At 31.3% G+C, this 17,392-nt stretch overlaps 1 protein-coding gene across 1 annotated transcript; it reads right to left on the bottom strand.

Moving 5' to 3' along the window:
* Nucleotides 1–3,339: 3,339 nt before the first annotated feature.
* LOC111701573 (uncharacterized) lies at nucleotides 3,340–16,318 on the bottom strand. The gene is made up of 7 exons (XM_023472918.1): nucleotides 16,193–16,318; nucleotides 9,520–9,620; nucleotides 6,439–6,516; nucleotides 5,221–5,276; nucleotides 3,669–3,768; nucleotides 3,473–3,479; nucleotides 3,340–3,351 (listed from the first exon to the last, which is right to left on the bottom strand). The coding sequence occupies exons 2-7, from the start codon at nucleotides 9,618–9,620 to the stop codon at nucleotides 3,340–3,342; spliced, it is 354 nt and encodes a 117-aa protein (XP_023328686.1). The 5' UTR covers nucleotides 16,193–16,318.
* Between the last annotated feature and the right edge of the window lie 1,074 nt (nucleotides 16,319–17,392).

The following is a 17,392-nucleotide window of genomic DNA, read 5'->3' as shown; positions in this document are numbered from 1 at the left end:
CAACTATACCAATATTTACTCTCAACTCCCCTTTAGTATCATTCCCAAACCAACTATACCAATATTAACTCCCAACTACCTTAGCATCATTCCCAAACCAACTATACCAATTCTTACTCCCTAGTAATCTATTATCATTTGAAATCCTGTGTGAGTAAAAATAAAAAATTATGGGAAAAAAACAAATATAAAAGAAAAAAAAGAAAACTTTAAAAAAATGTAGAAAATAACTTAAGCAATTTATCTAAAGAATAAATTGATTTTTCTAAAAAAACTGTAAAATATTAAATTAGTTTTATTATGAAATTAATTCTGGAGATGAAGAAAGTTTAGTCGTTAAAACTATTCAATATCAAGTAGTAAAATATCAATTTAAGAAAAGCAATCTAGCTGAACACAGAATGGAAGGATGAGGATAGGAAAGAAAACTGAATTAAGAAAGAACAATGAATCTAGAAAGAACAATGAATCTAGAAAGAACAATGAATCTAGAAAGAACAATGAAACTAGAAAGATCAATGAATCTAGAAAGAACAATGAATCTAGAAATAACGATGAATCTAGAAAGAACAATGAATCTAGAAAGAACAATGAATCTAGAAAGAACAATGAATCTAGAAAGAACAATGAAACTAGAAAGAACAATGAATCTAGAAAGAACAATGAATCTGGAAAGATCAATGAATCTAGAAAGATCAATGAATCTAAAAAGAACAATAAATCTAGAGAGAACAATGAATCTAGACAGAACAATGAATCTAGAAAGAACAGTGAATCTAAAAAGAACAATGAATCTAGAAAGAACAATGAATCTAGAAAGAACAATGAATCTAGAAAGAACACTGAATTAAAAAAGAACAATGAATCTAGAAAAAACATTGATTCTAGAAAGAACGATGAATCTAGAGAGAACAATAAATCTAGAAAGAACAATGAATCTAGAAAGAACAATAAATCTAGAGAGAACAACGAATCTAGAAAGAACATGAATTTAAAAAGAGCAATGAATCTAGAAAAAAAACATTGAATCTAGAAAGAATACTGAATTAACAAAGAACAATGAATCTAGAAAGAACAATAAATCTAGAAAAAATAATGAATCTAAAAAGAACAATGAATCTAGAAAGAACAATGAATCTAGAAAGAACAGTGAATCTAGAAAGAACAATGAATCTAGAAAGAACAATTAATCTAGAAAGAACACTGAATTAAGAAAGAACAATGAATCTAGAAAAAACATTGATTCTAGAAAGAACGATGAATCTAGAGAGAACAATAAATCTAGAAAGAACAATGAATCTAAAAAGAACAATAAATCTAGAGAGAACAACGAATCTAGAAAGAACATGAATTTAAAAAGAGCAATGAATCTAGAAAAAAACATTGAATCTAGAAAGAATACTGAATTAACAAAGAACAATGAATCTAGAAAGAACAATAAATCTAGAAAAAATAATGAATTAAAAAGAACAATGAATCTAGAAAGAACAATGAATCTAGAAAGAACAGTGAATCTAGAACAATGAATCTAGAAAGAACAATTAATCTAGAAAAAACAATGAACCGAGAAAAAACAATGAACCGAGAAAGAACAAGGAATCTAGAAAGAACAATGAATCTAGAAAGAACAATGAATCAAGAGAGAAGAATGAATCTAGAAAAACAGTGAATCTAGAAAGAACAATGAATCTAGAAAGAACAATGAATTTAGAAAAAAACCAAATCTAGAAATCTAAAATCGGAATATTTTGGTTGATCATTCAAAATCCATCAAAAATAATGTAATGCAATGCAAATACTAAAAATCTAAACATAATGTTTTACCAGGATCTAGACCTATCCATGCCCACGGTGGTGTATTTAGAGGGTTATGAGGGGGGGCTGTTTTTGTCACAATTTGTCTTGTGTTTCATGTTGAGAATGGACAAAATGAATATATTTATATAATCTTTTCATTTACAATTGTAGCTAGCATTGATTTATAATGATTTCAATTTATAATTACTTTTCCCGTTCATAAGTTTATCCTTGAATGAATCCTGTAATCCTGCAGTATATTTAGATGTCGTCTTTGTTACAGCAAGTATTTCGGAAGAAAAACATATATTTCATAGCAAAAGCACAAGAGGAAAGCACAGGGTTTCGGAATAATCTAGATGTATAAATAGATGTTAACAGCCATATATAAAAGATTTAGGGGCTCCAGCAGCATCCCAAATCCTTGATCTAGTCAGAGTAGCGTGTTGAAAAATCCTATTTTAAAAGTTTAGTCTAGGAAATAACGGGTTTATTTTGACATAAATAAGATGTTTATGGAATAAATTTAAGTATTCCAGAGAAGTTTAGACAATTAACTGCAATGCGCTGGATGTTTTCCTACTTTTCTTGGAAAGGACGAGGAGGCCGGGAAGGTAAATATGGAAAGAAGAAATTCTAATTTTATAATCAACCTGTCGCAGGGATTATATAGTTCTATCCTTGAATCAGCAAGCTATGACTTTCAATCAAAATTTAACCAATTAAATATCAATTTTTCTTTTTTTCTTCAATACTTATTGGTCTGCGGATGGGTTTCAAATAATAAGTACAAAATGTCAACACTGCACATTTGAAGATGGTTGAACTATAGTCCAAATTGAAGATGGTTGAACTATAGACCAAATTCAAGATGGTTGAACTATATAGACCAAATTAAAGATGGTTGAACTATAGACCAAATTGAAGATGGTTGAACTAAAGACCAAATTGAAGATGGTTGAACTATAGACCAAATTGAAGATGGTTGAACTATAGACAAAATTAAAGATAGTTGAACTATAGACAAAATTAAAGATGGTTGAACTATAGACCAAATTCATGCTTCTCTAGGTACTGTCTATTGTAAAAGCACAATTTGATCATTCAAATACTGATAGAATTGGGCTCAAACAATGATGCGGGACTCACTTAGTCCTTAATCCTTCTTGAAGGGTATTTCTTAGTCAAATAATACTTTCAAGAATAATTAAAAAGTGGGACTAACTTTTATGATTAAGAAATATATCTTTAAGTGATATTAGAAATTGCTAATTTTGAAGACAAATCAAATCTGATATCTGAATATATTATCCCTGATCTAACCTTATATCTGAATATATTATCCATGATATAACCTGATGTATGAATATATTATCGATGATATAACCTGATATAAGAATACATTATCCCTAAACTAACCTGATATCTGAATATATTATCCATGATATAACCTGATATAAGAATATATTATCCCTAAACTAACCTGATATCTGAAGATATTATCCATGATATAACCTGATGTATGAATATATTATCCCTAAACTAACTTGATATCTGAATATATTATCCATGATATAACTTGATATAAGAATATATTATCCTTAAACTAACCTGATATCTGAATATATTATCCATGATATAACGTGATATCTGAATATATTATCCCTAAACTAACCTGATATCTGAATATATTATCCATGATATAATTCCTGTTATAAGAATATATTATCCATGATATAACCTGATGTATGAATATATTATCCCTAAACTAACCTAATATCTGAATATATTATCCATGATATAATTCCTGATATAAGAATATATTATCCATGATATAACGTGATATCTGAATATATTATCCCTAAACTAACCTGATATCTGAAGATATGTTATTATGGTTTCTTGTTGCTTTGGCTATAGATCTGTAGATACAAAAGTTTAGAACGGAGAGAAGAATAACAGGCAGTAAACCTAAGCAATAGAAAATATGAAGTGGGATCATTAAAACTGTGGATATTAAAACGACATCTTAGTAATTTTTATTTGTATTTGATGTTTGATTTAAAGCAAATAGTTATATTAGTAGCTTGTTTCATAATTAATGAACAATATGAAATCATGAGTTGAATTTAACTTCAGTCGTATTCCTATTCCACAGTTTCATGGGTCTCAAATAAATGAGGTTTGTTCTTTAAACATCGAATCATATTTTTATCTAAAGCCACTGTTTTTAGAAATGGATTTGTCAATTTACTTTATTGTTTCTGCTGTCTAAACCCGCATGATTTTCAGATATAGTTAAGGCATTGTCTTGCAAAATATACATTTAGTTAGTACATTGTCTTGCAAAATATACATTTAGTTAGTGCATTGTCTTGCAAAATATACATTTAGTTAGTGCATTGTCTTGCAAAATATATATTTAGTTAGTGCATTGTCTTGCAAAATATACATTGTTAGTGCATTGTCTTGCAAAATATACATTGTTAGTGCATTGTCTTGCAAAATATACAAAAATCAAGTTTATAAAATTGACTGACACCAAAAAGTATCTTGGAAGATTTAGTTTGAAAAGGATGGTTTATTTTCCAATCCTTGGCTCCAGTGGGTCAATAAATTAAGCTCAGAAAACAAAGAAAAACCCTCGATCAGTCAGGGTTGCCTTGACTAGGGCTGGGCCCGTAATTAGGGCTGGGCACGTGACTAGGTTTGGGCACGTGACTAGGACTGGGCACGTTACTAGGGCTGGGCACGTGACTAGGGCCATGGGCACGTTACTAGAGCTGGGCATGTGGCTAGGTCTGCGCACGTGACTAGGGTTGGGCACGTCACTAATTTTCGATTCGTTCGTGAGCGTTTCGTTGAATTAACGTAAAATTAAGGACCGATGAATTTTATTAAAAAAAATGCATCAATTATAATTTTTTTTCTCATTTTTTTCTTTTCATTTTTATTTATAATTAACGAAATCGTCAGTTCATTATTTAAGGAACTGAGTTCATGCCACAAACTCAAACTTTTCTAATCCCTATATCTTTGCAGCCTGAAAGTGCAAACCTTTAGTTTTTCAAACTTAGAGTGTTTGATCTATCAGAGTTCAAAGCTCTTATAATTAAAATGCCATTAAGAAAGACGGACATATTATCCAAATTCCAACCACAACGACATATGTTCATAGTTTTAAACATGATTTTTATCAATCGACATAGATTCAGCATGCTTATAAACAGTCTCATAAATTTTTAAGACAGGGTCGACTTTGAAGTGTCGCAACACCTTGAGGTTAGATTTTACCGCTCTACCTCACTTTTGCTTTTCTGTACATTTTAGCACTATTGAGAACTTGTTAGCTTTGGTTTTAAAGAATTAGTTGGCAAAATTCTCATCGAGACCTTGCTTTAGAGCATGAGACACAGTACTTACCCATGACAAGGAAGTTTAGCAGGAATACGATATACTTGGTGTAGAACTCAGATTCTCTACAATTAGAAAATAATATTATTCAGATATACACTGTTAATCAAAACATTATTAAATTATGGTCGTCTTCGTTCATAACTCAGGAACCCCTTGACCGATTTGGCTCAAATTTGGATTGGGAAACTCGGTAGAACCACGGGAATATTTTTAGCTTGATCTAAGTTGAGTGGTTTGGTTTCTATAGAGAAAAAAATAGTTTCCAGGCACAGCTGGGTTCCTAAGATAGAAAGTAACAAAATCTAAGGTTATTATAAATAAATTATAAATAAACCAGTTGCAAATAAAAAAATCCTTATTCACAATTCAAAATAAAAAGAATGAAAGAAGACGACATTCTATAGTCGTCTGGTACAGTGTTCATATTTAGAGAAACAAAATATACATAACATTATCATATCGGACATGTACTATTTGATTGGATTTTTTTTCATTATAAAAATAATTACTTTGTAAAAGTAATTTCATATTGTCAGAATAGAGGACTTTTTCATATTTGATGTTTATTTTCTTTTTATGATAATACTATCCATTATTCTATCACCTATCACAGGATTAGAGGTTTCTATATACAAAGCTAATCACAAATGATGATAATTTAGTGACAACCTAACGATTCGAATTAAACTGAAAACTCACGTTCATTTTAAAATCCATACCGACTTTTAGGCCGCCAGGCCGGCCGAGTTGCACATACAGACAATAGACGTAAAAATGGGAAAGCACACCAATTGAATCAATCCCTTCTTGTAAGAAGATAGCAGGCACCAAGAATGTTAGAAAAAAAGAAATTCTGTAAAATCTTCTTTGAAGTATCATTCTTTTTGGGTAATCCTGTAATCTGTATGATAACAAATCCCTTTCTGGAACCGGAGACCTGTATTTACCGACCCGGTCTTCTTCTTCTTCAAACTTTTATTAAAAATGTTTTCAAGTTTTGGACATATACAAGAGAAATTCTAAACTCTCAAGTTTTAAACTTCTCTATTTCATCCCACTCATTTGAGAATATAAAACCCAACTAAGCAGATAGAATAACACAAATAAATGAAGTTTTAAGTACCACAAAATCCGATTCACAAAATCCAATATTTTCATCGTCCAAATTTAAGTCAGAATAATGCTCAAACACTTTATATTGTAAAAAAAAAATAAGAATGTTACCTGAGAGGAGTCGGCTGTAGAACAATTTCTTCAAATATTTGAGTAATATTTTCACCAAACTCATTCACATTACTCACGCTAATAATACATACAATATTTGAATCTAAATCTATATATATATATATATTCACATTACTCACGCTAATAATACAATATTTAAATCTAAATCTATATATATATTCACATTACTCACGCTAATAATACAATATTTTAATCTAAATCTATATATATATTCACATTACTCACGCTAATAATACATACAATATTAAAATCTAAATCTAAATATATACTTTGCTTGTCTGTTTGTTCGTCTCTAGCTTAGTATCCAAAAAACGTCAAAACGGCGGAACCTATCATCAGGCCCAATTTTTTATGGCAACTCACACGACCCCAAATGTCAAATTTAAAACGTTTAGCTTGGAAAAAAATTGTCGACGGTCATTAATTTCAAATTTGCGCCAAATTAAACAGAAAAATTCGCCAAAATTTGCAAATGATTAATAATGGTCACTCTCAGGGCAATATTTAAAACTAAGTTAAAATTGCGAAGAAGGAAGGGGGCGCGAAGTGCCCTAGACTGATTACAAATAAGACAATCTCTGAACTGAATTGAAAAATCCCTGAACTCTATACTGATATTTCTAATTTTACTTTAAAAAAAAGTTAAAAATAGTAACTTTTTATCGAAAAATGGAGAAACCAATATTTACAATATTAAATATTTGATGATAAGATTTTTATCCCATCTTCAATAAAAATTAATCAGTGCGTGCAAACTTGCTTAAAAGACTAAAAAACAAGGGAAAATAATGAAAATTCTCTGGAATTACCAAGTATTAAAGGGACTGTAAACTTCAAGATAAGTGGCCCTATTTTTTAAAAGTGCAAACGTTTCCCTTCAAACCTATGACTAATAACAGATTTTTGAAATGTTCCCTTTTTTATTTATTGATAATTGATGATTTTCATTCGAGGGTTTTCCATAAAGAATTCTTCTGAATGGTTTTGAATGGAGCTGGAGACAATTTTAATGATTTTCTCACAAAAACAATTCTGCCAAATGCTTTTGCTAATAAAGGATTGCCAATTCTAATATTTTGCAGTGTTCATATAATGGTAAACTTTACATCATCTAATCGAAGAAATATTTTGCCAATTTATATTGGCAACATTATCTAAACTTCACATACACACAACGATGTTAGAGACTTATACAGTGGAACCCATACAAATGCGGAACAGGAAGACGACTGTTAGACTCAATAAGAATGAAACACAGCAATTGTGCAGTGTACACATACAGACACCTTTTCACTTGAAGAGACTGTAAAGGAAAAATGAAAGGGGGCATAGGCTGAAACCCAAGAATTTTAGCAGTTGATTGAGAAATTGATGTAAATACATCCGTATCATGTGACCAGAACTCCCACCAACGGTAATGCAGTATCATTATCACGTGACTCCGTCTATTTCTCGTGACCAGTATACTGCACTGCCATTGGTGGGAGTTCTGGTCACATGATACGGACGTGAATAGAGATGTTAACGTTTATATTTTTTTTAAAAGCGATTGTTTTTATAAACGATTGTTTTTGTAAAACTCGTCGTTTCATTAACGATCATTAACGACGGCCCTTGGTTAACGATCGTTAACGAAGAGAGGAAACCGATATGAAGGGCATTTGTACTAATCATTGAGTAGTTTGTAAGAAAATATCAAGAAGTTTTAGCTCCACCACAACTGTTTAACTATATGTAAGACGAGATTCAATAAACGTGCGTGTAATTTTTTTTTTCAAAAACGATAGTTTTTCCAAAAACGACCGTTTTTATAAAATTCTTCGTTTCGTTAACGATCGTTAATGAAAAGCCTTCGTTAAAGATCGTAAAAATAATTAATTTTTTTTTTCAAAAACAAAATCGTTTTTATAAAAAATATCGTTTTCAAAAACGGTCATTATTCGTTTTCTAAAAATTCAAAACGTGTGGGTCGTTTTTAAAAACGACCTTTTTTCCGAAAACGAAACGATCGTTTAAAGATCGTTTTCAAAAACGATTAACAACCTTACATTTAAATAATATTATCAATTATATCTTTAACAAATGAAACATTATTAAATTGAAATAATAATAGAAGAAAACCTCATGGATTTCGATCAACTCCAAAAATGTTTTAGCCTATACCTCCTTTCATTTTTCCTTTACAGTCCCTTTAATAAGTTCAAACTATTTGCTTTGTAACAATTCATATGATATGAATAGGATTGGTTAAATCTCATCTTCCTATACTTCACAGATTTATGGGTCTCACTGTATGTCTATGTATGTTTTGTTTCAGAAACAAAACATAAAGAAAACAAATTATTGGAAACCGATAAACTTGCCTAATACATACTTACATGTATACGTATATTTATGTAAAGTATACATCAGTTGTATACATATATCTATTTATGTATTTACAGTAATAATCTCTGTCAGGATGTTTGTATGTCCAATCATAAGTTCATAACTCATAAAAAAACCTTGACCGATATGCCCCTAATTTTGATTGAGGATTTCGTTAGAACCACGGAAATATTCTGAGTTTGGTTAAACACAGTTAAGGTGTGAGGCTGACTTTTAAAGAGGAAGGCATAGATAGGTTCCCAAGATAACATATTTATACAGGGTTACCCACAAAGGATGAGACTTCAGAGACGACTGTACCAAAGTTATTGAGTACTTTTTCTTACATTTTTGCATCCTTAAAAACAAGCTACAATTTTTCATAAAAGCATTTAATATGATACCATTAAAAGTCTATATAAAAGACAGAAAATCAAATATAACATTCAAATTGTCATTAAATTAAAGAGTTTTGGGTCTTTTTTAGCCTTCTCCTTTGTGGGTAACATTGTATATACAGATATATATATATATATATGCATGTCCTATGTTTACATTTATGCAGCATTTTTTGTGAACACAATTAATGGAATCTTTGTAAAATAGTTGAAATCAATATATTTGCTGTATATATCCACTATCCATATCCAATATATTTGCTGTATATACTATACAAATATGTATGTATATTACCTGGTGGTTGCCACGACTGTCTCCAACTCCAGCATCTTGTTCACGTTGTAGAGGACAGAGAACCCCGTGATCAGAGTTATATACACCATCCCATCATACATCTAAATATTCAAGCAAATAAAATATTAGTTAAATGTCGTCCTTAGTTTTCGTAGTCATGTGTTTAAATAAAAAAGGGATTTTTACTTTTTTTAAACACATAAATGTAACAAATATATCAAAAATATTCGTAATCCAAGACATGAATAATCCTATACTACCACTCAAAAATGTGCCTGAGAATTTGTCGACCAAAATAATCTATACTTAAGTTAACCATTTTTTCCAGAACTTGCAGCAACAATACAAGAATGGGTCATACAAAATTCTTTTTTAAGTGCAAAAAATTGATTTTCTGTTCTAAACGCAAGTTCTACATGCGTTTTTTTGCTGGAGGAATTAAGTCTTTGCTACAAATTGAAATTGTCTAATCCTTTTATCGACGACATAGGGTTGCAAAGATATAGTATAGAATCGGAGACTAGAGTAGAAAATCAGAATTTGTGGCAAAGACTCAATTTTTTTCGTGTACATTTTTAATCAAATATTTGTAATAAAAGTTGTGTGCATCTCCTTCAATTTGGTCTGTTTTAAAATAAGATGAAGTTCAGTAAATTGTTTTCTCTTTTTATAAAAATATATATTTACATGAATGAAATAAAAACTGATGCAACTATATTTATATTTTGGTGCAGCCATCAGCAACAGATCTTAAAAAGAGAAAATACATAAATCAGAGGGAGGTCTAGAGGAGAGATAAACTGGACAAACTTGTAGAACGCAATATATCATCAGGACTATGTATATACTTGTATTACATAAATGTTTTCAAGCATTCTAGAAAAAATGTCTAAATAAGCAACAAATATTTTTTTTGACATTTCGGATATCATTTAATGAATCTGAATATGGTAAAATGTCTCCCTTAAAATGGCAGATCACGTATTAGAAATCCCAAGACTCAACTGTGCACAAGTGGATTTTATGAAGTACTGTATCTAATTCCAATATTTAGTGGACCCCCTCCCTTACTACAATATTTAGTGGACCCCCTCCCTTACTTCTAGTCAGATTCTGCTAGCAGAATATTTAGTGGACCCCCTCCTAGGGACTGCTTTTGTAATTTCAAGAGATCCTCTATTTAAAGATACCATTTTAATCCGTCATATGTTCAGAATGGTTTAATTCTGATAGTTTCTTCATTATTTTTAAAGCAATAAATGCGCAGGTCACTTTTGTAGAGAAACCTTAAATGAAAATAATTACGTACAAATCCTCTTTAACAAAGAAATATATATTTACCTGTAAATTGACAAGATTTATAACAGATCTCACAGAGAATTGAAAATAAATCTCACAAAGGAAATACGACTTTATATTTTGTAAGAAATATTTCTAGAAGCAGTTTGAGTTACTGTTAAAACAAGTCTTCCTTAAATGTTTATGTTTGTTGAGACACACTGTTTTTTCCTCCTTAAAAAGACTGTCATTGTACGACGTACGTATTACGTACAGGGTGTCCCAATAAACAAGGGAATTCAGTGACGAATTCGATATCGTCTTTTTAAATAATTCTTTGATTTAGAATAGTGATACCTACTGAGAAAGCTGTAATCTGTAAGAGTTTCGTCTGCTATATTGACTTTTTGTTTGTTTATGTTTTGACTGCATACGATTGTACTTAGTAAAACAAGAAAATTGCAGTATACAATCAGAGTAAACTTGTCCGTCTTCACTGTTCAACTTGCGGAGACATTATAGACACATCTTTACATGCCATTTACCCTTTTCATAAAATAAACTGTAGCAGAAATAATGATATTAAGGCTTTTGAAATTAAGTATTACAATGCTAAATCATAACAAAGACGATATCCAATTCGTCACTTAATTCCCATGTTTTTTGGGACACTCTGTAGTAAAGAGAACCATCAAATATTTACATCTTAAATTAAGAAAACCTGAACTAATTTAACATTTTCTAATTTAAGTATCAGTATTATGCTGACAAGTTCCCTAAAGGGATTGTAAACGCAATTTCAAGTGACCCTTCATTCAAAAATGACAATGCTCGATCTACAATGATACCCTTTAAACCTTAATCTGATCAAAAATGTGGAAACCGCAAATGAAAATAAACGATTTAAAGAAAATTCACATGGATATCTAACTCATACTTGATCAAACAAAGCTTTAAGCTGGTGTTGTTGTGAATCGTGCATTGTCACTTTGCATGGAGGGTCACACTCACATGAAATTACGCTTACCACCATAGTTTCAGTAGAAGTAAATATTTCCATTTACTGATAACGCCGATTTAAGGATTCATAACTCCGATTGGATAATGAGATAGATAGAAATATAGCTGTTACCGCAAAAATATTTCGATTTATTCAGAATAGCCATCAAACACCTGACTGAACCCTGATTGGATCAGGCGCTAATGGACGCGACATACAGGAGTGTTACAGTTACTTTAAAGATGCAGAAGGGTAAGAAAAAGAAAAGTTGTCCGACTACTGAGGTCTATTTAAACTACCTTTAAGTCATGTTTTGAGGGACACCCTGTAATTCATGAAAAGTAAAGAGTGAATATATTTCTAAATCTTGTTTTCTGCACCTTTTCCCTAATTCTATTAAAAGTTTTTAAAAAAATTTATCTGCTAACTAGGGTTTCCAGCGAACGAAAGTTTCGCGAAAAAATGTGAAAATTTCGTTTGTCTTTAGCAAACTTTTTCGCGAAATTTCGCATTTTTCGCGAGCGAACTATATGCGAAACCTTAGGTCCACCCATACATACATATATATATATATATAAAATCCTTTTCAGAAGAAGCTCACGTCGGACAGATGAATGAATGGATTTCCTATTGAAAAGGTGACTTTTTGATTAGATTACTTAGAACTTGAGAGGAAGAGGAGGGGAGGGGGGACAGGGGTGTTAGGTTAGATACATTAGAAAATATGGTCGAGTAGAAGACAAAATAAAGTGTAGGGATGATATAGGACAAACTATAGTGTAGGGAAGATATAGGACAAAATATAGTGTAGGGAAGATTTGGGACAAAATTTAGTGTAGGGATGATATAGGCCAAAATATAGTGTAGGGAAGATATAGGACAAAATATAGTGGAGGGAAGATATGGGACAAAATATAGTGGAGGGAAGATATGGGACAAAATATAATTTAGGGAAGATATAGGACTAAATATGGTGGAGGGGAGCTTTAGGACTTAATATGAGGAAGAGAAGGTATAGGACTAAATACGGTGGTGGGAAGATATAGGATTAAATATGGTGGTGGGAAGATATAGGACTAAATATGGTGGAGGGAAGATATAGGACTAAATATGGAGAAGAGAAGGAATAGGACTAAATATGGGGGTGGGAAGACATAGGACTAAATATGGTGGTGGGAAGATATAGGACTAAATATGGTGGAGGAAAGATATAGGACTAAATATGGTGGTGGGAGGATATAGGACTAAATATGGCGGAGGAAAGGTATAGGACTAAATATGGTGGTGGGAAGATATATTACTAAATATGGCGGAGGAAAAGTATAGGACTAAATATGGTGGTGGGAAGGTATAGAACTAAATATGGTGGTGGGAAGATATAGGACTAAATATGGCGGAGGGAATATATAGGACTAAATATGGTGGTTGGAAGGTATAGGACTAAATATGGGGGTGGGAAGATATAGGACAAAATATGGCGGAGGAAAGGTATAAGACTAAATATGGTGGTGGGAAGATATAGGACTAAATATGGCGGAGGGAATATATAGGACTAAATATGGCGGAGGGAAGGTATAGGACTAAATATGGTGGTGAGAAGGTATAGGACTAAATATGGCGGAGGGAATATATAGGGCTAAATATGGTGGTGGGAAGGTATAGGACTAAACATGGTGGTGGGAATATATAGTACTAAGTATGGTGGATGGAAGTTATTTGGAAGATAATTAACAAGTGATAAAAAAGAAAATATTTCATATCTAATTCGTGACCTGAATAAGATAAGAATAATATAATAATAAACAAGTAAATGACCGGTCAAACAAAAAGTTGAAAATGAAATCTTTAAAAATGTATATTATTTTTTCAGGGTGTCTAAATAAGCATTGAAAATTAGACATTATAATATTTAGTTTTTTCTTTTGATTTTATAATAAATCCAAAGCTTATCTTTATGCCTAAAAAATTTACGGATATTTAAGATATTTAGACAATTTTTATTTTATTTTATAACTTAGAATATGGAAAAAGGAAACGATTACTCGCTTAAACGAATCCCATTATCTTTTCAAACTGAAAAGTGTAAACCTTTGATATTCAAATTGAACCATTTGAACTAACAACGGTCTGTGACATCAGATTGCAAAGATATGGGGATAATTAACGTTAGAATTTGCCTGAATTTATTAGTTCCTTTCTTAATATATTCGTGAACTTTTGCAGAATTTAGGAAATTAACTGAATGGCAAGACTTACTTAGTAATGATTTCATTAAATACTACTTGTGGGCTTAAAAATGTCAGGTTCACGTACAGATCCAATATATCACGTACAGATTCAATATTTCACGTACAGATCCAATATATTACCTACAGATCCAATATATCACGTACAGATCCAATATTTCACGTACAGATCCAATATATTACGTACAGATTCAATATTTCACGTACAGATTCAATATATCACGTACAGATCCAATATATCACGTACAGATTCAATATATCACGTACAGATCCAATATTTCACGTAAAGATCCAATATATCACGTACAGATCCAATATATCACGTACAGATCCAATATTTCACGTAAAGATCCAATATATCACGTACAGATCCAATATATCACGTACAGATCTAATATATCACGTACAGATCCAATATTTTGAGGCACTATGTTAACTAGTTAAGCTAATAGAGATTTACTTTAAGACAGAGAAGTACAAAGAAGTAGGTTTTTTTCTTTTCTAGACATTTGTTAACAATACCTAACAGTTTCCTAGACATTTGTTAACAACACCTAACAGTTTTCTAGACATTTGTTAACAACACCTAACAGTTTTCTAGACATTTGTTAACAACACCTAACAGTTTTTGTTTATCCTATTAGGGTGTAAATCAGTTAATCTTTATTTAACTGTCAGTAATAGTAGGTTAGACAGGGGGATCTTGTTAATATTATTTACGAGGGGGAAATAAGGTTACAAAGAGTTATTCTTTTATTATGTTTAATTCAACTTTATTATAAATGTTGTATACGATGCTGTTTCAAATCCTATATGTGTATAAATGTCTGACCCGATCAGATCCAATTCTTTTTTTAAAACACACATGAAGGATCGAAACCAGAAAAACAAGGAAATTTTATTAATGAAGAGTTTTTTAAATACAAAGGGAAAAAAATGGTGGCCGTTAAATCAGCGTTCAAGCGCTGAAAAAGAGCGTTGCGGCGCCATGGAAGCATCGCATTTTTTAATCAATCAAAACTAAATGAGAAATGGAGTGGTACGTTGGGTGTTTACTTCATGTTTAAAACGTCATTTCCGGATAACTAATTTTTCTCAAAATAAAGTTTCGGTAAAATGCAATTTAACCCTGGTAAAGAAAATGTGTAATGAAAGAAAGTTAATAAAGAGAAATTTGTATTATCTGGTTTAAGGTCGTTAAATAAATGTTTTCTTAGCTCTCTATACAATATGATGAAAGCAAAGAAAAAAGATTAAATGATTTACATTTTAATTATATATTCTGGTGAGTGTTCAGGATAGAAATAACTTGATTAAAGTTTCTAATAAAAACACGGGAAAGTTTTGATAAAGCTCTCCACAATCCACTTTCATGTCCTAACTCCTTTAAGGGTTTCCAATGCTGCGCAAGTGGATTTTACTTGTGCACAATTGCGATCCCTCTAATTCCGCGCAATTCCACGCAATTCCACTCAATGCCGCGCAATTTCGGAAAATTCCGTGCAACGGAATTAAATTGAAAACTCTACTCCTCACACAGGTCTAATCAGAGCAAAGTGTGATCTGACAAGACCTGACTCTACGGAAAACAAATCAGCAATTCAAAAGCAAAATCTATAACATTTAACATTAAAAACGCAGATCAGGTATTGAAGGATAAGATATTGAAGGACCCGGTATTGAGGGATCAGGAATTGAAGGATCAGGTATTGAAGGATCAGGTATTGAAGGATCAGGTATTAAAGGATCAGGTAATGAAGGATCAGGTATTGATGGATCAGGTATTAAAGGATCAGGTAATGAAGGATCAGGTATTAATGGATCAGGTATTAAAGGATCAGGTAATGAAGGATCAGGTATTGAAGAATCAGGTACTGAATGATCAGGTATTAAAGGATCAGGTATTAAAGTATCAGGTATTGAAGGATCAGGTATTAAAGGATCAGGTATTGAAGGATCAGGTATTGAAGGATCAGGTAATGAAGGATCAGGTATTAAAGGGTCAGGTAATGAAGGATCAGGTATTGAAGGATCAGGTACTGAAGGATCAGGTACTGAAGGATTAGGTATTAAAGGGTCAGGTACTGAAGAATCAGGTAATGAAGGATCAGCTATTAAAGGATCAGGTAATGAAGGATCAGTAACTAACCTGACAAGTATTGAATGGGAAGCAAACTGTAATGAATCTCTCCAGAGCAAGAGAGATCACTGTGTACACGCTGCCGGTCAGAGCGATATGGAGACATGGTACCGAATACGGAGTGATACGGGGGAGTATCTGCAGACAGATATTTTGACATTTTAGCATTGAACATTGTACAGGGTTACCCGCTAAAAATAAGACTTTAAAGGAAGGGAGTTAACTGAGTTAAATGTATGGCAGTTGAACTTAGAATGTAGTATTGTGTAGAAATGTTTTAAGAATCCTATGAGACGTTTTTACGGTGCATATATATTCAGCAAGATAGAAATTCAATCTTTAAAATCCTCATAGAAATTGTTAATTTTTAAGTGATGATTTTGAAAATTGATTTTTAAATAATGACGACGAAAAATGTAGTAAAAATTTACAGTAAACTAATTGGTTGTTTATAAACAGGTTGAGAAAATAAATTTAGCTATTGTCATCGAAAAAAAGTAATCTTATTCAGTTATTGGTTTCTGTAATGTCTCATTGTTCACAAACATTTTCTGTACATTTCCTAGAATTTGTATTTGAAAGACGACATTGAAGAATTTGAAGAAATCTGCGAACAAATTCATAAAGAATAAGAAATTCAACATAATGATGAAAAAGAAGTAATTTTGATTCTAACATTGATTTATTGAGAAAATTTCAATTGAGAAATAAGTTCCTGAACAACTAATAGTTTTTTGTAGAAATTTTTTTACATTTGTCGTCGTTATTTAATAATTTTGAAAAATCAATTCGATTTAACAAAATTTATTTTTATGTCAATTTTTCCTGAGAACTGTAGTACTCTGAGTGTACAGGGATACTATACTGTACAAGAACACCGATCTAGAAACAAAACAAATATTTAAAATCAAGAGAAATCATGCTTGTTTGCAAACAAAGTTAGGAAGAGGGTTGGCCAATTTAAAAGTTGAAATTGAAAACCATTCAACCAATGGAAAATATACCAAAAGTTTTTAAACTCCATGATTGGGCATCATTACAGACTACTGAGCATCATACTTTTAAGGTCTTTCAGAAAGAGCATTTTTGTGATTCATCATACTTCAATCTAAACAATCTACAAGGAACCGATAATATGGCTTCAAAATAAAAATAAATCTTGTGTTTTTGAAATTGACAAAAAATCTTTCAGTATCAATAGTTTTCAAT

This window comes from Eurytemora carolleeae, unplaced genomic scaffold, assembly GCF_000591075.1.
Source record: "Eurytemora carolleeae unplaced genomic scaffold, Eaff_2.0 scaffold151, whole genome shotgun sequence".
Classification (NCBI taxonomy): Eukaryota; Metazoa; Arthropoda; class Copepoda; order Calanoida; family Temoridae; genus Eurytemora; species Eurytemora carolleeae.
The sequence above is the reverse complement of the archived record's forward strand: the minus strand, read 5'-3'. Positions and strand labels throughout refer to the sequence as shown.

Bases quoted from the DNA above. Each gene is read 5' to 3' on its own strand.
- LOC111701573 (XM_023472918.1), bottom strand. From the start codon at position 9,620: ATGTATGATGGGATGGTGTATATAACTCTGATCACGGGGTTCTCTGTC. The intron at 6,517-9,519 runs GTAATATACATA...ATGTATTATTAG, and splicing joins ACAGTCGTGGCAACCACCAG to CGTGAGTAATGTGAATGAGT. The intron at 3,769-5,220 runs GTAAGTACTGTG...TCTATTGCTTAG, and splicing joins GCTAAACTTCCTTGTCATGG to GTTTACTGCCTGTTATTCTT.